At 32.5% G+C, this 23198-nt stretch overlaps 2 protein-coding genes across 2 annotated transcripts; one reads left to right on the top strand and one right to left on the bottom strand.

The window, feature by feature from the left end:
* Positions 1-21215, top strand: Root (ciliary rootlet coiled-coil, rootletin). Its single transcript, XM_066725079.1, has 24 exons — positions 1-117; positions 3319-3420; positions 4171-4389; positions 4517-4719; positions 4776-5160; positions 5237-5383; positions 5447-5983; positions 6046-6182; positions 6254-6414; positions 6486-6616; positions 6677-7592; positions 7683-8042; positions 8101-8286; positions 8349-8809; positions 8914-9115; positions 9191-9303; positions 9372-9656; positions 9722-10114; positions 10290-10595; positions 10662-11042; positions 14342-20233; positions 20300-20470; positions 20549-20739; positions 21075-21215. The coding sequence occupies exons 1-24, from the start codon at positions 109-111 to the stop codon at positions 21151-21153; spliced, it is 11967 nt and encodes a 3988-aa protein (XP_066581176.1). The 5' UTR covers positions 1-108; the 3' UTR covers positions 21154-21215.
* Positions 21190-23053, bottom strand: ppan (Brix domain-containing protein peter pan). The gene is made up of 5 exons (XM_066725080.1): positions 22947-23053; positions 22051-22869; positions 21647-21980; positions 21496-21589; positions 21190-21409 (listed from the first exon to the last, which is right to left on the bottom strand). Exons 1-5 carry the CDS (start codon positions 22962-22964, stop codon positions 21382-21384), a joined length of 1293 nt encoding a protein of 430 aa, XP_066581177.1. The 5' UTR covers positions 22965-23053; the 3' UTR covers positions 21190-21381.
* Between the last annotated feature and the right edge of the window lie 145 nt (positions 23054-23198).

The raw sequence follows: 23198 nt of genomic DNA on the forward strand, positions 1-23198 counted from the left end.
CTGAGAACCGAAGCGTCGCGCCGCCTCACCCAAATTCAATTTTAAATTTCTACGGATCCATTCTTTCTCTTCTCCGATCTACCCCAAGAATTTCCTCGTCGCTCCGATATGCCCAGGGTAAGATCTTCTCGCTCCAATAATTTTTATATATACCTTGTTCAATTTTGCACGATTTTCCTTAACTTTTCACAATTTTTAAAAAATGTTTCTCAATCTCCATTTAATTTTCTCTCAAAAGATTCGAGGGACCAAGACAATTAAATTTTGCTAATCGATCGAGGAAAACCAAGTGGAATGATTCCAGACACGAATGCAGTATACGTATACAGTTCTAGCTAATTAGTATAGTTTAATTGACTTGATTGACTAATTCTACTTTGATCGAATGATTCCAACTGTTACAACTTGTACAAGATGTTTGGGGAGATCGTCGATCTTTCTTGTAATCCGATCCAACATACGATTCTTAACTTTGATTCTTCACCGAAAGAATTATTAAGAAAATTAAGCTCCAGATATATCTGAAATATAGAAATAATGCTTTATCTTCGAGAAACGATAATTAGCTTTTTAATTTAGGTGAATTAAGATTCGATTTTATCAGCTTTACTATTTGCAATTAAATGTTTACTTAGAACCAAGTGATTACTTGATTTGTTCAATTTATATATACACTATTTAGATAATTAATATTAGCTAATTATTCTCTCTGTGTTCGACTCACGAATAATTATGACATTTTTTCCACCAAAAGTTTAGTCTTTTTTTTCTAGATTGCAAAGATTTTTTTAGTTTTCGTGGCGTGGAAAAAATGACCACTGGCCAGCGTGTTAGGGAATAGGATGACGCATAAAATGTAGTTATATATTCAAGGGTTAAGGCTGTCACGTGTTTCCACCCCATTATAAACACGTGCGGCTACCCCAAAGTGACCAACTCGTCGAGTGTCGTTTGTGCGAAAAAGCAAAAATCCTTATAGAAATTTTTATCCATTGACGATGCAAATATATATACACACGCACGCATGTAATGTCGAATTGTCGCATAAAAGATAGCAAGAAAATGTAAAAAGCACAAGTTCATTTGCGAAAAAGCTGAAGATCCGTCTTGAAGATTCTGCCGAAGAACGATGGGATTTATTGCAAAAATTTACATCCATATTAAGACTTATCTATTGTTTAGCACACACAAATGAGACAACGAATCAGCGGAAATTACTGTGGTCAATGTTCATCGCGGGACACTCTGTCCACGTGTTCCGCGACGCGAAGCAAACTCTCGTCATGTGATAGAACGCGAAAATTTTCCCAGAAACCAGTACTCTACTTTATTTTCCGTAATTTAAGCGAATCTCCATTTTTTCTCCGAAGAAAAACAGAGTTCGGATAAACACGGGTCTCGGTGCTCCCTCGAGCCGGAAGTAGACGGTCAAGGGTATATATCGATCGAGTCACGCATAACATATGTGCAAACTCAAAGTCAAATTATTCGCGTCTACTCCCCCCCCCCCCCTTCTACCCGTCCTTACCCCCTCTTTCACTTTCCCAACAAAAACAGAAGGAAATGATTGAAAAATGAAAAAGAGTCGATTGATAATTGCTGATTTATTGGAATGTGTTGAAAAGTGTCATTAATGGATTAAGCGAATAAATAGATGGTGAATCAATTGGACAAATGAAAAAAGCGATAATTGGAACGACTTAATTCCAGAATTAAACCGAGTTAATTGGAAGAAAGAGTATAGCGCGCGTGTAGTGGGATGAGGGGGGGAGGTCTTGGGGTTTGGTGGAAGGCAGCTAGAGTTAGGGGAGAGAGAGAGAGAGAGAGAGAAAATGAAAGGAACTCGATGACCCAGGAGACCATAGTCTACAAAAACTCAATTAGATATACTGTAAAGACGAACAGTTCAATCCAGTTCATCTCCGTTACTAAGTTGACAGCTCAAATTCCACGAGCGTTGCTTACCGATCTCAACGCCCGCAATTTGTCAGATCCCCTCATAAATCAGCGGGATTTATTGCTAGATCCAAAGTCCTCGCCAAGTCCCACCCCTACTTATCTCCGCGTCCCATTGCACCAACGCGAGAGACCTCTGATCACCAATTATAATATTAATGTACTAGACGAAATCTCGGAAACCTTAAATCCACACATTGTGAAATACCCCACACCCTGAACAAAAAATTTACTCATTTTACAGAAAATCACGTTTATCTCTCAGCGACCACTGGTGCACGTGCGAAATTCTCACGGTGAACCGGAAGTCAGCTTGCTTTATTCGGATCCTCAATAGCCACGTTGCGCTCGGCTAATTAACTTTGCCAACTAAAAAATGATGCACGGTTTTGAACAATTGATTCCTCCAATTAATTTAAAAACTTGGATAAAAATGATAGACACGAGTAACGTGGCTCACGCTATTACAAGATGACGCCGAGAAGTTTTAAATTGGTTTTTATATTACTGTTTTTAAAGTTAAATATGAAACTTTGTGGTCTTGGGTATTTTTCTTTTCTTCTGTTTAATGTCAACTGCAACGCTTTATCCTAGGTACGACTTGTGGTATGATTGAATAACATTGAACATGCGATGACGAGATTTGAGATTTCTCGACGATTTTCAATATATGAACAATTCTTCGAATTGATTGGAAAGATTAGTTAAAAAATGTTTCGGTTAATCTCGATCGACGCGATAAGATTGCACGATAAGAAAGCGATCCGAGACTTGTCTAGATTTCACAAAAACATTGTACATATATCGATTCGTGGTACCATTCGGAGGTAAAGGAGAGGGGGAGGGGGCTACTGTGTGTTCTTGGTTAATTCTTCAGTTTTCTCACCCCCCCCCCTCTCTCTCTCTCTCCCTCTCTCTCTCTCACGTTAATGATAAAAAATATATTGGTGACAAATGTTTAGTCTTTTTGCTCCGATAGCGACAAGTTTTTTCAACATTGCAAAAATGCCGAGACTATTTTAATAAGGCGTCTATTACTTCAGCTGATCCATGCTAACTACTATCTGAAGATTAAGATGTGCAATAAAGGTCAAAAGCTGTGCAAAATTCTTTCGGCTACTTTCTACATTTTAAACGACTTTTCTTTAAACAATTTCACATCGAACATATTTCATAATTTTCTAAAAATAACTCCTCCTCTATGTGCTCTTTTGACTGGAGCGAAGAATAAATATTTATGAGTAGTGAAAACAATAAAACATTGTATATCGTACTGTAGTAATGAAAAACGTATTGCGGAATCTGTGTATTCGTTATTTCATCATGTGCATTTCAAAAAGAATTTATTTGTTTATTTGTAAGGCACTACCTAAAAGTTCATCTCCGTTAACTCCGCGAGGACAAATGGAGAGGCGGCGGCCGCCGTTTCTCAGAGGCTCAACAATGCCGGCTAAAACTAAAGAGGTAATTAGTTACTTAATTCGAAAAATTAAACCTTATATGTATATAAAATGACACTTTTGAAAAACTTTATTTCCCTGGAAACGGTCATCAAGAGCTCCCGTTGGTTGAGAGATTAGCCAATCGAATTTTATATCTTCAAACGCGATTTCGCGCCAATCCTTCAGTAATAGGCGAAAGAGGGGAGCGTTCGCGGAGCTGCCAATGCTACTGCGCATAGAAAATTGCCTGAAATGTATGCGCAGCAGCGTTGGCTGACTGGCAGTGTATTAGTGCATGCATGCTGGTCATGCTGGTGCATTGCATGCGGTGCATGCTCATTCCAGAGCTCATACTCATTCAATAGTTGCATCGAGAGTGTAAGACTTGAGATTGTGTGTAGCTGTCATGGTAACTCAACGCTACGTAAATAAACAAATGAGAAACATAACCTATGAATGTAATATGAAGTATATTTTTCTACCAAAAGTAGAAACATGAAAAATGATAATATATATAAAAATATGTAGCTTGTAAATAATTAATTCTAGATGTTTTCTAACATAAATTACTACCGAGTTAGAAAAAAGCTACGGGGTAATATATATATATATATATATATATATAGAGAGTTTTAATTGAAATAATTATATTTAGCGAAATGTCAATTTTGTTTTCTTTCTGAAATTAAGGTGCTATGAACTATATTAATAAATTTGAATAAAAACGAAATATGGTTATGCAAAGCGAAAGTACATTGAAAACACTTTATAGCCAGAAAAATTAACTACTAGTAAAATGGAACTGAATCGTAATAACGGAGGAGGAGATAGAAGTACCGAAGACGACCTTTCACCTGATGCTTTGGTTAGACAAAACTTTGAATTACGCCATCGTCTAGAACAAGAAACAGCAAGCTATAAAAGACGTTTGGAAACGTATAAGCAAGCTCAACAACATCAAGCTACACTTGTTTCTCGTCTACAAGCAAAGGTATATTTGAATTTAATTTTAAGGTCTTATCTTGCAGATTTCAATTAAAGTAAAAGTATTATTGTCTGAGTTATTTACCTGAGAGCAATTAAGTGACAGATTTTATATTTTATAATATGTGTTTAAGGTACTACAATATAAATCAAGATGTTCAGAATTAGAGAATCAAATGGTAGAAGCTATTTCCTGTGAAAATACGAAAATTCCTCTTTGTTCAACTGTAAGCGCATGCGCTTTAAGTACAGCTCATCAAACATTGAGGGATTACAGAGAAGATCAGATACTTGATTTAGATACTGCTTTAAAAAAATTAGGAGAAGAAAGAAGAAGGTAATAGACATCATTTAACTATTTTAAAATCCTCAATAATCTTCCTATATGTTTAGGTGTGAAAAGCTAATGCAATTAAATACATCTTTAAAAGAACAACTTGAAGAATCCCATCAAACAAACGAGGCACTTACTAATGATTTGCAAAAGCTGAGCAATGACTGGGACTTTCTAAGAGAGGAATTAGCCATAAAAGAAGAGGAGTGGAAAGAGGAGGAGCAGACATTCAAAGAATATTACACATCTGAACACAATAAATTATTGAATCTTTGGAGAGATGTAGTTTCAGTTAAAAGACTTTTTGCAGAAATGAAAACAACTACAAACAGAGATTTGATAAAATTACAAAATTCCATTGCTGGAGCTTCTAAAGATATAGCTACTGCTTGCAACACAACAAATTTTGCATTAAGGCTTCAAGCCTCTGCAACTCAACCTTTGGTATTTCTTGTTAAAGATTTTTTTAATATTGAGAATTATTATTAATCTATTTTTTAATTAAAACAATATGCTTTAGGTATCGCAGCAAGTACAACAAGTACAGGCAATATCAGAATTAAAGACAGAAATGGCAAACCTTAATCAACAGTATGAACTAGCACAGAATGAAATTCGCTCGAAAGATGATAGAATTAATCAATTAATTCGAGATATTCACGCACTGGTAAGCCTTGTTTATTTAACCAATATAATTTTGTGTGCAATTAAAAATTAAGTATTTTTCTAGGAGGAAAGATGTGGGGAAGCTGAAACAGAAATGAATAATAGTTTACGCATGCAAGAAGAGATTGAGCATTTGCAGTCTGCTTTAAGAGAAATTGCTCATGCAGTTATTCAAGATGCTGAAACAACTGATATAGAAATTTCACATGCTTCGCACGTTCATTTGACACCCAGTGGGTCAATTCCGCAAAGATCTCCTAAACGTAGTGCAAGAAGCAATACGATTCCTGCATTTGCTGAAAGCACAATTAGTGCTGTTCAAGCTGTTTTGCACAAATATCAATTAACGATACACGAACTTCAAGTGAAATTACAAACAAATAAAGAACAGCTAATTTTGGTACGAAAACAATGCGATAATGCTGAAGAAAATGCACATAATTTAGAAAACAAGATCGACGATCTTATTAATCAGTTGGATATTACGAAGTCACAGTGCACTCAGCTTACTCAGGAAAAAGAAGTCATTCAAAAAAATCTAGATAATATTAGAGTAGAAAAAAGTTTATCAGAAAAAAATAGAATGGAAATCAACAATGTGGTAGGTTCTTAGATCCGAGAAAATAATCATTTCTCAATTAACTTTTCCTTGTCTCTCGGCAGATGGAAACAATAAAGATGGATTATGAAAAATTACAAAAGTCCCATTATAAACTACAGAAATTATATGAAAGCTCGGAGGATGAAACAGTGTATCTTAAAAATGAGCTTGATAGATTATCTAAAGAATTGGAGTTAAGGTAGCTCATATATAGCTTTAAGATGAAATAATTTTAATAATAGTAACGTAGTCTATACTTTCCTAATTTAGGGAGCTAAATATACGTTCTGAAGAGGATAAACATAGTAAAATCAGAGAAGAAAATTTGACGCTGAGGGAAGAATTAAATAAAACGTATCTTGATAAAGATATGCTTGAACAGCAAAAATTAGAAACAGATCAATTGATAACACAAATTGAAAAGACTAAAAGTAAGAAGAAAACATCTTTTAAAAGAATAATACAATTTAATTTTAATAATAATGGTCGTTTTGTTTTTCAGGTGATCTTGAATTAGAGATAGAACGCATATTATTAGAAAAGTCAGATTTACAAGAATTTTTAACCAAATTAGAAACTGTTTGTGCCAATCATGAGCAAGATAAACAAAGATTGCAAGAGGAATTAAAGAAGGTAAATTATATTTATCATAAATCTTCAATCTATCAAACAATTTATTCGTATAAATTGCAGGTTATTGAAGAAAAAAATAAATATTTTAATCAATGTTCTGATCAACAAAGTGATTTGGGATCATTAAGAAAGGAATTATTGCAAGCGGAACAAATGCGCTTGGATTTAGAATCAGAGAAGGTCACTTTAATTGAAAGATCCAAATTTTTAGAAATAGAGAAGGAGAAAATAGAGCTAGAATTAGGTCAAGCTACTCGCGAGAGAAGTGATTTAAGCAATCAATTATCAGTGTTAGCTCGCAAAAAAGAAACGTTGAATGATGAACTTATGAGACTCAGACAACGTTTGGAACAAGCAAATGAGACCAATGCCAGAATTAACAGGAGCTTGGAGGATCTTGTTAAAGACAATGAAGAAAAACAGGTGATTCTGGAAACTAACGAGAAGGAGCTTCAAAGATTTCAAGAGCAATTGGCTTCAATGAGAAGCGAGAAAGAAACCTTGGAAGGAGTCTTGTTTGACACGCAAACTAATTTGGAATCAACGCATAATAAAAAGACTCAATTAGAAAATGAACAAAAAGAATCATTAATAAAGCATGAGAATTTAAAGGGCCACATAGATCGATTGATGAAAGAATTGGAAAATTGTGAAAGACGATCGCAAGAGATGCAACAGAACTTGTTACAGCAAAACGGTGACCAAGAAGCAGAATTTCAGCAAATTATTACAAATTTGAAAAAACAAAGTGAGGATAATATAAAAAAATTAATTGAAGAAAAGGAGCAAATTAAAGTAGCATTAGAAAAAAGATTGCAACAATCATTGTCCCAAATGGACGCGGAAAAGAACGCAGAGATAAATCAATTGCAACAAAGATTGGAGGAGTTACAGCAGCACATTGAAAAAGTTTGTCAGCAACACGAGGAAGTTCTTCTCAGAGCAGCAAACGATAAGCAGCAGGCTCTGTTAATTGGTATCCATTTTTATAAATTATTCAAACCATTATTCATTCAATAGGCATTGTTTTATAGTATTTAAACTTCAAAACAAAATATTGTTACAGCTCATCATGATCAACAAGCGTTAATAGAAAAACTAGAGACAGCCTTACGAGAATTGGAGGAAGAACGAGGAATGTTGGAGCGGACAAAACGAGAAGCTGTTATAAAAACAGATCAGGATCGTAACAATACAAATCAATTACGGGATGAGATAAATTCTTTAAAGATGAAACTGAACGAAATTAAATTGAAAGGGGAAGAAGATAAATTGAGACTAGAGTTAAAAATAGAAGAATTATGGAAAGAACGTGATTCCGCCCAGAAAGATTGCGAGGAATTACAAGTTCAGCTGCATATGACTGAGGACAAAATGGAAAGTTTGCAAAATCAATTGCAGGACACTATACGAAAATTAAAAGACGGTACGAAATTCTCTAAATCAGTGAAAAATAGTTATATTTAATTAATTTCTAATTTCAGTGGAAAATATAAATGATTCATTAAGGAAAGAACTAATTGATGTACGTAGACAATTAACAAGTGTTTCATATGAAAAAGAAAAATATTGCACAAGCAATAAAGAATTACGTGAGCATGTAAAACGCATTGAAAGTGAAAAGAGAGAAAAAAGTAGAACATTGGAGGAAGTATATCAAAAAGTAGCAGGTAAAGTGATTAACTAACAATTTTCATTTTCCTTTATTATATTATTGAATTAATGTTTGCAGCTTTAGAAGATGCAAAATTAACCATTGACGCCGAACGCACAAGACTACAAACGCAGATTCGTGACATGGAACGTGACTCTATGCAGACGCAGCAGCAACTTAGATTTGTGCAAGACGAATTGCAAAAAGCGCATGATACAAATTCTCAAGCTCAGAATAATGAGAAAGAGTTGCAAGCGAGACTTGCTAATGAAACAGAGGAAAAGGAACGCTTGCAGCACCAGCTGCATGGACTGAAAAAACAAATGGCAGATTTGGACAATAGTTTAGAGGTTACCAGGCAGGAGCTACAAAGACTGCGCCTTCGTGCTGATGAAGAGGATGAGAGATGGCGAGGAAGAGAACAGGAGCTCGTAGAACGTTTGGACGACAGTCGTTGCCGTGAGAGAAAGCTCGAAGATCAAAAGCATAATCTGGAAGTCTGTTTGGCAGATGCCTCCCAACAACTACAGGAACTTAAAGTATATTTTTTGAAGATCCCCACTTTACAAAGATAATGATAAAATTCTTTATAAATAATAGCTACGATTATATCAATTATACAAATATATTGAATGTGGTCCAGGCACGTCTAGGAGGATCTGATGGAAGAGTAAGAGCTTTAGATACCCAGTTATCACAGCTTGAAGCAGCTAAAAGGGAAGTTGAACAGAAGTTGAGTAGCATTGGAGCCACTTTACGTCGAATTGCTGGAATTCAAATGGATGGTAGTGTTAGTATACCTTTTAAATTAATGAGTCCTTCAAGAAGATGGAGCCCTGCTCGCGGTAAGTTAATTTCCATAAAAAAATTTTACCTTGTTTGAGAGATAGAGAGATAGATATTCAATTTTATTTTCTTAGTACAAGACCATGGAGATACGAACAGAGATCTTATGTTGGATGTAGATCCCGAAGCGGTAAGGAAAGGAGTTCGCTCCTTGATGCAACAAGTTGCGCAAATTGAACGCGAAAGAGTAAGTTACTTTAAACAAAATAGCCGTCAGTGTCATAACATTTGTGTGACTGAAAATTGTTATTTTAGGACGACTATGAAACCGAATTATTCGGTTTAAAAAAACAGTTGGTAGAATCACAAGACAATCAAAATAAATTAGATCTTAAATTGAACACACTGCTAAATAATTTTAGAGCTCTGCAGGATGATAAAAATATAATAGAAGGGAAGTTATCGCAACGACAAGCAGCTTTTCAGGCACAAGCTGAAGCTCTTCTGCAAAAGACTCAAGAAATCGAACAGCTGAGGGAAAAGCTAATCAGCTTGGAATTAATAGTAAGCGGCGATGAAGAAGAGAGAAATCAATATGAGGTATATTTTTCCTTCCAATAAAGATTTCATTATAAATTGTCTAACTTTTGTTTTAAAAAATGTAGGATAAGCTCGATAAATTGAGACAAGCATTAAATAAATCAGAGAGTGATAAACGAATTTTGCAAGAGGAGTTAAACAGATGCGAAGCACGTGGTACAAAATTAGAATTACAAAGAATGTCATTGGAAGGAGATTTACAGCGTCTGCAAATGATGTTGCAAGAGAAAGAATCAAATGTACAAAAATTGCATGATCGAGCCGAGGCACATAATCGTACAGCATCTAATCTTGAAGAACGCTGTACATCTTTAAAATCAACGATAGAACAGCTAAACGCATCGCTGGAGAAGGCATCGATAACAGAAAGCGAATTAAAGAGCGAGCTCAATATGCTACAGCGAAATCTTATGGAAATAACGATAGAAGCTCATAGCAATGATGAAAAATTAAAACAGGTAATAAGATTTAATAAATTAGCAGTATTAAGAGACATGGTAGTGTCCAAACGAGGCAAATATATATATAGCCGTTAAGGCATTATTTTGTCCTATGCAGAAAGATTAGACACTCTAAATAAAAAAAATGTTTTACATATATTTATTCATTACAAAAAATTGCATTTTTTCATAGCTCCAAAAGCAACATACTAATTCTGATAACGAAAGAAGAGTTTTATCCGAGCGTTTGGAGTCCGTTCAGCAAGCTTTAACCGATATGAGACATATGAATCAAACTTTGGCAGATCAAAATGCAAGGCTTCAAAACGAATTAGCTAATAACGAAGTACAACGATCTGGACTGGAAGCCCAATTACGGTTAACTAACTGGCCTCAGGATGGTAGCTTAAGCAAGGATGACGACTTATTTAAACAATTGCATTCAGTGGAGAGGGAGAGAAACGATTATAAGGGAAGGTTCGAAGCTTTAAACGATAAAGTGAGTAACTAATGTCAATAAATTATGCATTTTATCGGACTAACTTCTGCAAATTTGTACCAAAAGCTGAAGCTGCTGGAAACTGAAAAACGAAATTTGGAACGTCAACTATCATCCTTGAAGTCAAGCAATATTCGTAGTAAGGGTTACGAAAGCTGCGAAAAGCATGTTGAGTTTATGGGCTCAAATTTGACGATAGATGTTCTGGAACAAGAAAATAGAGAGCTGAAATTGAAAATTCGAAGATTAGAGACTCAATTAGCGGAGAAAGAAACCGAACTCATAAAAACTAAATCATTACACGTACATTCCAGCTTATTGATAGATTCTAGCCGAGATAGAATCGGAGAGATTGAGAGATTACGGGCAGCTCAGCTGCAAGCAGAAAAACTATTGGAAGCTAGAGAACAGAGTCATAGGCAGCAAGTGTTGCGTCTAGAAAATCAAGTAATTAATATTTATTAAAATATTTTCTATAAGCCGTAAAAATTAATAATTTATTTTTCTAGATCAAACTTCTTCGAGAACAGCTTGGCCAGGAAATTAAACGTCGCCAGCTTTATGTCTTAAGAAGTTCACGAGCTGGTAGGGAAATGCAACAACTGAGGCAAGCTTTAGGAGACTCCTTGAGAACTGTATCGCAAGATCCGATGTTGGATGCCGTTTTGCTAGAGCATGAAGCCAGAAAGTTGGATACTACATTGACAAGTACAACCAGTTTACCCCCATCGCTTCCTTTGCCTCTACCATCATATGAAAAAACATCATCGCCGAGTCAAATGAAATAATAATTTAAATCTTGACATAATTCTCATTGCAAAAACGAAAACTGCCATAACTCTAAGAAATCATTTCTATTTATAACAGCCTTTTATCCATTAAACTTTTATCTAGTCAAGAATGATATTTCGTATTAGTGTTTGAAGATAAATTTAATATAAAAGTGGAAAAAATCCAAAATATCCACAAGGAGTTTTAGCAGAGTTCTTATCAATACTTTTTATACAAATTTAACACTTTTTTTTTAGAGAAGATTAGGAAATAATCACATCATATATATTAAGTTTTTTGATTACATAGTATACACTATACAGTATACAGCACATATTTTAATACAATTGATAATTTTAGCATTTGTGCCATCCGTCCAAATAAGGATTTGTTAATATTTGTTTGTTGTATCTTCATAGGGATTGAAAAAAAAGACAATTTATTTGAAACTATTATTTAGAAATCGAACGATTGTAGAGAGATGTAAAAGGAGGCCAATTAAAGAAGCTGCTATATTTAGTCTCATTTTGAGACAAACAAATAAAGCGAGAGCATTATAGACAAATGTTTTTGGTCTGCTGATAGATGAGCAATGTAACGTAAATAGTAGTGAACGGTGTGTGCTGTGTATTAAAGAATAATAAAATATAAAAATACAATTAAATTGCAATAGATGGAAAAAGGATTGTGTCTATTCTTTCTTAATAAGAATATAGACATTCAGTCCAGTCACGCTTTGCTCACTTAAAGATTCGTGCTATTTCAAAAATATTGTCTATTAGCACGATATGAGATATGTATAATTAATGTTTCAATTATAATTTATTTCTATTTCTTATTATTTAGATTGCAAGTCATAAATTGATACATCAAATTTGAAGTTACCATAATTTAATATTAACTAGCAAATTAAGTAGTTTATGCCCACGAATTTGTAGAGAGATGGTAAAATATAATAATGCAATTAAACTATGTAATTTAGTTTTTAAAAAGTAATTCAAATTATAATAAAAAAAGCGTTGGTGGCCAATCAAGCGCCATGCTTTTTTCAAACCTATGTTGAATTGGTTGAGGAAAGATGACTGCGCAATGCGCAGTTGGGTCGGTTCAGTCATTGAAAAATAACTGACGCGATTGGTCGAAGTTTCTGGCGTTTTACCAATCAGTGGCATCAGTAACCACAGTGCACAGTATTGGTCTCTCGCGATATTTGAATTTAAACGATAAACAAGCTAAAGCCAAAAGCTAAAACAGGCCGTTTGGTTCAGTCGGCAGACTTCAATCATTTTTCATCATAATTCAAATGCATGATTTCCATTTAATTGCATCGCATCATGGAGAAGTGACGATTGTTTTTTGTGTGTTATATTTTACTTGGTTTTCAGAATATATTAATTTTTGTCCTGTATAATTTAATAATAACACAATAATGTTAGACAGCCGAATTAAAGTTGCTATTAAAGTAAGACCACTCATAAAACGTGAGCTAGATGAAGAAAAAACATTACAATGGGAAATATCTGGAAACAGAATACTTGCTACTGATCCAGAATTACGAAAACGAAAAGATGGTGATTTCTGTTTTGGTATGAATTATATATTTTTTCATATCTTTATGTTGTTTTCATTTAAAACATCTCAACTAGTTACTTGTTTAACCGATGCTATATTAATAACATGACTTATTGTAAAATAAAGGTAAGCTATTTTAATTATCAATCTTTAATTAATTGTAGATCATATTTACTCTGAAGATTCGAAAAACTGTAACATATTCAATGAGATAGTAAGACCTATCATTGATGCTGCTGTTAATGGTTTTAATGGAACAGTATTTGCTTATGGGCAGACAAGTTCTGGAAAGACACATACTATGATGGGAACTGTGATAGAACCTGGTATAATACCGTTAACTGCAGATTATTTATTTGATGCAATAAGTCGGACAGTTGATCGTGATTATTTATTAAGGTTAGATAGTAAAGTTTTATGCAAACATGTTACTAACTGTTAAACTTTGGTATTTAAAAAGTCTGATTTTTCTTGTTCAAGGGTGTCATATTTAGAGATTTACAATGAAAAGCTAACAGATCTATTAGATAAACGCAGTATTGTAAAAATACATGATAACAATGGCAATGTTACTGTAACTTGTAAAGAACTGGTTATAAATTGTCCAGAAAATGTTTTAGAAATAATGAAAGCTGGTGAAAGAAATAGGATAGTAGCTGGTACTAATATGAATGATTCAAGTAGCAGAAGTCATGCTATTTTTCGTATAGTAAGTATGACATCATCTTTTTTTCATATAATAAATTATAACTTTGCTACAAATAAGTAAACATTTGCTTAGACTATTGAAAGCCGTGAATCTACAGCAGGCAGTGATTGTGCAGTTCAAGTGTCACAACTGAATTTGGTAGATTTGGCAGGATCAGAGAGAGTAAAATCAACAGGTGCAACTGGAGATCGATTAAAAGAAGGATGCTTTATCAACACTTCTTTGTCTAATTTGGGTTTAGTAATAAAAAAGTTGAGTGAAAAAGAAGAGTTTATAAATTTTCGAGACAGTAAATTAACTAGGATTTTAAAGGACTCTTTAGGTGGCAATGCTATGACTAGCATCATTTGTACGATAACACCTGTTGCATTTGAAGAATCATCTTATACATTAATGTTAGTATAATAGTTAGCTTATTTATTTGCACTTCTATTAAATCAGTTTAGAAGATAATTTTCGTCATATTTAATTATTTAGGTTTGCTGAGCGTGCACAAAGTGTTAAGAATAAGCCTACTATTAATGAAGTTGTATCAGAAACTGCATTACTGAAGCGCTACTCAAAGCAAATTAATAAACTAAATTTAGAGCTTCAGGTATGTTAATTATATCAAGTTAATTTCTTTTACTATTTGAATAGGCCATATATAACAGAATTATTATTATAGGAGTCAAGACAACAAACCCAAGAAAAGGTACAAGAAAAAGAGGATAACATTAGAGCTCTACAGAAACGTATTGAAAATTTAGAGACACAAATTATTTCTAGTCACAATGGTCTTGAAAAAGATAATTTTAAGAAGAAATCAAACAGAAGAAGAACATGGGGAGGATCTAATTTGACCTCAGTCAGATATTCAATGTTTGATCATAATTCACTGTTAAAAACCATTAAAGAAGTTTCTCCAGAACGAATTAGAAGTAATCTTACTGAAATACAAAATCAATCATTTCAAACAGAATTAGAAGATTTTGAGGTAGCTCTCCTAGAGTGTGAAGCTCAAAGGTTAAATGCCATTAGCGACGAATCTATTATAGCCCCGAGTGTTACAGTACGCAGGGTTCAATTTATGGATGATATGAATATTAAGAGCTGTGATAGCAGCTATACTGCAATTTCAGAAAAAAAAGATGGTGAAGCACAAACTTTGCCCAGTCCCAGTACACCTAAAGGTGAGTTAAGACATAGATACCAGCAAATAGAGCAGCAGTATAACGAGCTCAGAGAGTATTCTGTGTTAGAAAAACAAATTTTGAATGAAACATCATGTAATCATGAGGAAGAATTAAAGTCTCTGGCAGAGCTAAATATTCGTATAAAAAAGATGAGTGCAGAAATAAAAGAAAAAGATAAGCTTTGCAAAAATTTAACCAAAATAAATTCAGAACTGCAAACTGATATAAGAAATTTTATGTCAGAGAGAGATGAATATGAAAGAATATCAAAGCAATGTCGTCAAGATGTGACTAAAGTAAGAACAGAGCTACAAACAGAGTTAATAAATGCTACATTAAAAAATGAGAAGTATGAAGAAATGTTAAGAGAGTTGAGGCAAGAATTAATTAAAAACAATGAAGACATTGAAATCAACAATACTCAGCAAATGACAGTAAAAATTAAAGATTTAGAAAGATATATATCAGAGTTAGAGTCTCTGAATCAATCTCTAACAGAAAATTTACAAATGAAATCCGAAGTTTTAAGTAATGTTAACAATACCGATAAAATACATAAAGAATCAGCAAGAGCAATAACTGAATTGAAAAGTATAATTCCTATTATTGAAGATAATAATCCAGAGTTAAAAACTACAATTACTACTCTTGAAGAAAATAATAAAGAATTAAAAAGTGAGAAAGCATTTATTGCAGAACATAATGCAGAATTAAAACCTGTAATTGTCACCATGGAAGATGTGGAATTAAGAACTAAGATTGCTACACTTGAAAATAATAATATAGATTTGAAAACTACAATTGCTAGTCTTGAAGAAAATGTTACAGAATTCAAAACTGTAATTGCTGCTCTTGAGAAAAATAATGGAGAATTAAGAACTACAATTGCTATCCTTGAAGAAAATAATCCACAAATGAAAACTACAATTCATACTCTTGAAGAAAATAATGCAGAATTGAAAACTATAATTGCTACACTTGAAGCAAATAGTGTAGAATTAAAAACTACGATCGCTGCTTTGGAAAAAAATAACATAGATTTGAAAAAAGATTTGGACATGGAGATAATGAAATCTGAAGAAGTAAGAACTGACGTAAAAGGTTTTGCAGAAGATATCAAAATGCTTGAAAAACAAATTTCCTTAATGACAATAGAGAATAATGACCTAGTTAACTTATTAGAAGAGAAAACCAATGCATTTGAGAAGGCTGAAAATAATTACAAGCTAAGAATTCAGGATCTTGAGGCTCAACTATCACAAAAAATAACAGAAAAAAGTAAGCTAAATGATTCTGTCAAAGTGGAAAACAAAAGTACTAATTACAAAATTGATGAAAGTGCTGATAACAATTTACATCATAAGGATAAGAGTAAAGATGAGGACCTACAAAAAATATGTAATGAATTGGAACATGATTATATAGTGTGTTCAAATGATTTAATGGAAAAAGTTGAAGAAATCGACAAAATGAGAGCTACAATAGAAGAGGTTTCTTTGGAAAATCAACGCTTGCAAGCCGAATTGACAGAAATAAAAAAAATTTATAATACAAAGAAAAATCAAACTTCTGAAGAGTCTAAAGATGCCAAAGAAATTATAAATAAATCATTTAATGGTACACTTCATCTATCAACGTTGTATAATGACGAAATTTGTAAACAAACAATTTTATTAGGACTGAATAGTGATGGCTCCCTTGATGAGTTACAAAACCAGAATGAAACTAAAAATTGTACTAACTGCAAGCATTATGAAGATCTGAATGATAGTCGAAGGCTCATTAAGGTTGATGTAAAAGAGGTGTCTCGTAAGGTGGAAGATTCTGAGAAAAAACTGAAAAAGACGTACGAGAAAACTCAATTATTAAAATTAAAGGCTTCTGAAGGATTCGAAACAACCATTGAAAATGTTTGCAACTTAAGTATTTCAAATGTAAATAACAGTACTATAGATGAAACAAATTTGCAGCAGCAATTAGATGTGTTGAAAATTAATACTGATCAATTAATGAATAAATGTGATGACAAACAAAACGAACTGGAGACATTAAAAAATGAATCCTTTTCTGATCCAACAATTTCTATGTCTAGCACCCCAATGAAAGTAAAATTGAGCAAACGCGAAGAAAGAATAACTAAACTTGAAAATGGGATCCATCAATTGAATAATGATCTTCATAGTAATTTTAAACAAGTATCTGAAATGCAATTAAAAGTGCAGAATTATCTTTCTGAAAATATTCCAAATTTTGTTGAAATAAATTCATTGAAGGTTACCAATGAAAGTCTCAATAAAAAATTACTCGAAGCTGAAGAGACTATTAAAAAGTACCATGAGTTAACGTCTGACCTTGAGCAGGTTATTCAATCTAGTCAAGAGCTTTGTGAGTATGATAATTTGATTGGTGGAAGGAAAAGTTTAATTACTGATTTAAAATTAATCATTTTTGAACTCCATAAAGAGATTGTGTCTCTTAAAAATCATTTAATGGAGAAAACAAATTTTGCAAAATTAAATATTCATGAGATAAGTTCATTGAACAAAGAAGACAAATCAAATAAAGTAAGTGAATGTACTATTATTTCTGATGTAACGAATGCAAATGGAATATCGCTTAGCACTGAAATTCAGAATTCCGTATCAGAGCCTGATAAAAGCTACCGTCACGAAGAAATGAATCATGTAGAGATTGTTTCTCGTTTAAATGAAGAAATTACCCAGTTGAAACAGAATTTAGAAACTGTGAATAAGTTGAATACAGATTTAGTGAATAATCGAAACATCACTGATAATAGATATAAAGAAGAGTTGAACGCAACAGTAACAAAATATGAAGAAAGATTAAAAGAAATTCAAGAAAAGGCAAATCAACTATCAAAAGAGCTGTCTACTTATGCATCTGAAAATTCTTATTTAAAAAGTGAGTTAACAAAGCTACAAAAATCGGCTGTTAATAATGAGGAAACTACTTCATTGAAGCAAAATTTAGAAGCTTTGGAAAAAGAGAAAAACGAATTAATGAATAACAGAAAAGCCCGAGAAATATATATTGCAGAGCTCAATGAACAATTAAACATATATTCATCAGAAAATAATAATCTCAATGAAGAAATAATAAAATTGAAAAATAATATAAGTAAAGATAGTAATAAAGAGGAAGCCATAAAGTTACTATACCAAAAAAATGTTCAATATTTACAAGATCAATTGAATCAATCAAATGATAGTTTAAGTAAATCCATAGAAGAAATCAATTGCTTAAAAATCCAAATATCAAAAATGCAAGAATTAAGTAACCAGAATAATAAAGAAGATAGGGAAAAGATTATTAGCATTGATAAATTGAACGAAGATCTCGAAGCTGTTAAAGAATGCTTTATTAAAGAAATTATATTATTACAGTCTAAAAAAAATAAGGATGAATTGCAAAATAAATCGATTCAAGATTTGTTAAAAGTATTTTTACAAGAAATTATGGTAAAGCAGCAAGAATTGGCTAAAGTTTGGGAAAAGAAAAGAGAAGATTATAAGCTGCTAATAAATGATGTTAAGAGACAAAGTGCAGATGAAGTTAAAAAAGCTAATCAATGGTCCAAAGAGCTAGAAAATGAAATAGAAAGATTGCAGGGTTTGTTAACCCAGCAAGAAAAAAATTTCAGTAATATTCAGGAAAAACTTTTGCAATCAGAGCATACTTTGAGAGAGGCATTGAATGAAAAAGCAAGCTTGCTTGAAAAATCGGAAGAATTAGAGAAAGAATGCAACAATTTGCAGTCGAAATTTGATAAACAGTCTAAGGTGGATATTCGAGGGATCGAAGCAATATCAGCAGTGCAAAAGTTAGATATTCAAAAGAAAGAGATAGAGTTTCAGTCAAAATTAAATTCTATGAAAGAGGACCATGATCGTACAGTAGAACAGCTAACTTCGACAGTTCAAGTATATAAGACGAAAATCATGGACTTAACGAATACTGTTGAAGGGCTGGAAGCAAATGAAAAACAATTGAAGAGTATAATTGAAATGAAAACTAAAGAATTAACTCACACCAATCAGAATCTCCAGAAAATACAAACGGATATGCAACAACTTACCACCATTCATGACGAATTAAATAAAGAAATCGAGTGTAAAAATTCACACATAGCTGATATCACTTTGCACTTGAAAAATAAATGTGATTTATTGTCAGAGTATAAAGATAAATTACGCGTAATTATGCCGGATTATGAGAATTTAAAGGAACAAGATGCGGAGAGAATCAAGATTTTGGAAAAATACAAAATGGAAATAGAATCCTTGAAAACAGATAATATAAATCGGCTGCAGGTGCTTGAAGAAGAAAAAAATTTATTAAAGATAAGTAATGCAGAACAAACCAAGCAAATCGCCGAAATGACTAACAAACATCTAGCTTTAATGAGTGATTTGGAAGCCCTGAGTGAACAAATAGACAATTTGAAGAAGGAAAATGGAAAATTGGAGAGGAAAATACGAAATAGTATGAGCAAAAAACAAGCTGAGATTGAAATAGAGACTTTGCGTGAAATCAATCAGATGTTGAAGATCAATCTGGAAGGGGCTAGTAATTGCAATGCAGAATTGCGAGAGAGCAAAAATCAACTCTTGAAAGAGATTACTGATCTCAAAGGGAAGTTTGAAATGGTCCAGCAAAACAATTGCCAATTGAACAAAACGCTTGCCTCGTATAAATCAAAATTGAAGAATCCGGACTTTGAAGAAAAGTATGAAGACCTCATTCAAGAAAAAAATCAAATTGCTTTAGAGTTAGAAGCAAACAAAATATTATTAGACCAAACGAATAAAGAGGTTCAAAAACATATTTCTGAAAATCAATCGTTACTGATAAAAAATAAAGATTTGGATGAAGAAGCTGAAGAATTGGCAAAAACTATTGAAACATTGAATAAAGAAAATGCAATGTTGGAAGATAAATCATTATCCCTTTTAAACAATAATGAAAGGCTACAGTCGGAGCTTAGAGAAGCCGTTAATGAATTGTCCGCTAAAGTAAAATCTTATGAGACTTTAAAAGTAGAATATTTAGGATTAAAAAATTCGAAGTTAAAGGTTTCTGAGGAAAAACAATTGAAGGAAGATTATATTGGTCACAATAATTCACGATGCAATAGTCCAGTTCATGAAATTAGAAGACGCAGCAGAAATGAGCTTTTTAATATAAATCGCCAAGTGGAAGTTCCGGATAACGATGATACGCAATTGAATGAACTCACAGAACTGAAAAAAAAATTAAAAGCGATAGAATGGGAGGTTGTAACTAAAAATAGTAAAATCATCACTTTAGAACTGCAAATTCAGAGACAAGATCATCCTATTAAAAGAAAGTGTAAAGATTTACAGGAAAATTTAGAAGCTTTTCAGAAGAAGGTAAAAACTTTTTTAATATAATAAACAGTCTTCTCCAAACAAACCATGATTATTTTTCTTTAACAGAATTCTGAGCTACAAGCACAATTAATGAATTTCCAATGTGGTAATGGGGCTTTTGTAGAATGTGCAAAATGCCAAAATCGGCGAAAAAATAAAAAGGATCAATCGACGCAAAGTATGCCAGAAACTATTCGTTTACGACCATGTAGTGTTAACAGTAGTGCACTAGTTGAGGTAAAATAATTTGATTTCATTAACATTTTGTGATAATTTGATCTCAGAATCATTAAATCGATTCTTTCGTCTTTGTAGGATCAACACAGGATAGAAAAAGTAGAAAAGGAAAAGCGTATGTTAAAAGAAGTTTGCCTTCAACGAAAATTGCGTATAAGGGAGTTGGAAGAAAAACTAACACAGATGCAGTCTATAAAATCGCAAGATACTATTGGCTGTAATCGAGAAAAATTGATAGTTTGCCCTACCGTTGATAAAAATAACCAGGAGTGAGAAATATTTTTTTCTTGCATGAATTTCTCTATGCTTATATTATTATTTATTATTAATTATTTGTGCTTATAACTTTTCTTTATTAATTATTTATTGGCTGTGCTGAAAGTAACTGTGATTAATGCTATTAAATAGCCTTACTGTATTGACAAATGCATGATTACTCAAATTGGTAATAGATATTCCATACATTTGGAAATCATTGAAATGTCTGTGTATATTTAGATTCGTTTTAAGCTAAATATTCCACAGCATGACGCTTCGCTTTTGAATAGATTCATTAAACTTATTTATATAAAAACTAATAGTACTTATAAATTTTATGATCCAGAGCTATAAAGGAGAATATGCCTGTCTTGGGAAATCTTACGCCCATAAGATCCAAATTGAAGATATGGAATCACTATTAAAGAATAAACTCTTGTACAAAGATAAATATATATATATACATATAATTATCCAACATGATATAATATTTCCCTTTTACTAAAACTAGCTTTGTTTGATGTATGTAAATAATAGAAAATGTTTTCGTTTTAAACGTTTATTGTACTAAAGATATGTTAACTTAATTAATGTAAAACTAAACCCGCATAGATTTGGCGTGAAATAAAATTTGACGAAATAATTTTCACTTATTATGAATTTTGTTTAATATTTTCCTCTCTGTAATAAAAATAAGATGAATAAACAGATCATTCAGAGTTTTGCAGACAAAGCAGATTTTTTATTAAAAACAGGCAATATGTTACTTTGCATCTTTGTTGGAAAATTTCACTTTCTTTGCTTTATAGTTGGGGGTAAATTTTCGTGTTCTTTTTATCCCGATTTTTGTCGCAAATAAGTCTGAAAAAAAATCGTGTTTTGAAATTTTTTTTTTTTCTTAATGAAAGTAAAAAATACCTTTATCAGGCTCTTGCCCAACTTCTTCCCGGTAATATTGTGCATCATCATCGTCCTCTAATGGATTCTGTTCCTGTGATTCCTTTGCAATTTTTTGTATCAAAATATCGCTCTCTTTTTTCTTCTTTATTCCTTGAAGTGACTTTTCTTTATGCTCTTCTTTTTTTATTTCTTTCCTCTTCTTATTTTCTTCCTGTATCTTTTTCCTTTTTTCCTTTAACTTCTTTTTCCCTTCTCTTTTCTTGTTAATAAGCAATTTCTCTTCTTCTGTCTTATGAACAAGCTCATGGAAAAGTATCTCTCCGTCTAAAAGTCCCTCTTCCACTTTCATCAACTAGATAAATTGTCAAATTTAGAATGGAAAAAAATTAATAATAATTTAACTATGCTAAAATAAAGTTTACCTGCAATGTCAATCTGGGACCTATTTCTGAAAGCCTAATAGCACTCTTGTTATTTTCATGATTTCCCCTTGAAGATAATTTTTGTGGTAAAGTTACGTGACTTGTATCATCATCTTCAGCTTCACTTTCTGATAGTGTTGGCTTAGTTAAAAATTCAGAAAAGTCTTGGCACCTGGACAAATTAGGAATCTTTGCTTGTACCAATTTTTTTACTCCCCTTGATAAACCTACTGGTATAACTTTAATAGCATAATGTCTGAAGTCAATAGTTTTTGTTGTTGGATTATAATTAAGGCACAAACAGCGTCTAATTGTACTTAAATTCACAGAGGTTAAATTAATGGTGGGGAACATATTTTGAAAAGTAGTAGCTATAAGTTTCAATTGCATTCCCTCTCCACTAAAATTATTTAAAACAACTAAAGGAGAATTTTTAAAAGCTTCGTCAAAGACTAATTGTTTCTTTAAAGATGAAATAACATCACGAGCCAGAGAGAAATTGTGTATCTTAAAAGACAATGTTGGTCCTCTTGGTAACTTGCAGATCTTTAAATACATTCCAAATTCTGTTCTAGAGAAAATACACATATGACTGACATGAAGCAAACCAGCTACAGAAACAAAATCTTTTATCGTGTTTTTTTTTCTCGACTTTAAAGACGACGCTGTAAATGGTTCCATAATTTTACGAAAATCTTTCGTTAATTCTATAATGTGTTCCCCAGGTAAACCTCGATGAATTACAAATGAATGAGGGGCATTCACTAGCTTCTCTTCTTCCCCATTGTTTATTTGTTTATTTCGCCTTACGCAACGACCCTACAAAGAATTTAGAAGAAAGAAATGGTAATACATTTTTATTTATTTAATAATAACATATCATTATAATTTTCTACCTTCTTATAACGTCCCATTGTCCACGATTTTACTTAAACGCAGTGCTATAGAAAACTGCTGACATGTGATTTTTCCTCAACATAACCCTACATAACCTTAAATATAGAATAACAATACGACGCAACGACGGAAGTCGACGGTCGGTAACTACCAAAGTGAAGAAGAATTCAACATAATTCGGACAGATGGCGCAAATTAATTAAATGAGTATATCCATATCTATGTTCAAAAATTTTGATTTAAATTGATTT

The sequence above is a fragment of the Prorops nasuta genome, unplaced genomic scaffold (assembly GCF_024137725.1).
Source record: "Prorops nasuta isolate Cenicafe-Biocafe unplaced genomic scaffold, Cenicafe_Pnas_1.2 PNAS00004, whole genome shotgun sequence".
NCBI lineage: Eukaryota > Metazoa > Arthropoda > Insecta > Hymenoptera > Bethylidae > Prorops > Prorops nasuta.

Excerpts from the sequence above, each read along its gene's own strand:
- Root (XM_066725079.1), top strand. Across the intron at positions 4,390-4,516 it reads TTTCTCGTCTACAAGCAAAG|GTACTACAATATAAATCAAG; the intron begins GTATATTTGAAT and ends TATGTGTTTAAG. Across the intron at positions 7,593-7,682 it reads GCAGCAGGCTCTGTTAATTG|CTCATCATGATCAACAAGCG; the intron begins GTATCCATTTTT and ends ATATTGTTACAG.
- ppan (XM_066725080.1), bottom strand. Across the intron at positions 21,981-22,050 it reads GTCCCAGATTGACATTGCAG|TTGATGAAAGTGGAAGAGGG; the intron begins GTAAACTTTATT and ends CAATTTATCTAG. Across the intron at positions 21,410-21,495 it reads TTTTCCAACAAAGATGCAAA|AGAGGAAAATATTAAACAAA; the intron begins GTAACATATTGC and ends TTTTTATTACAG.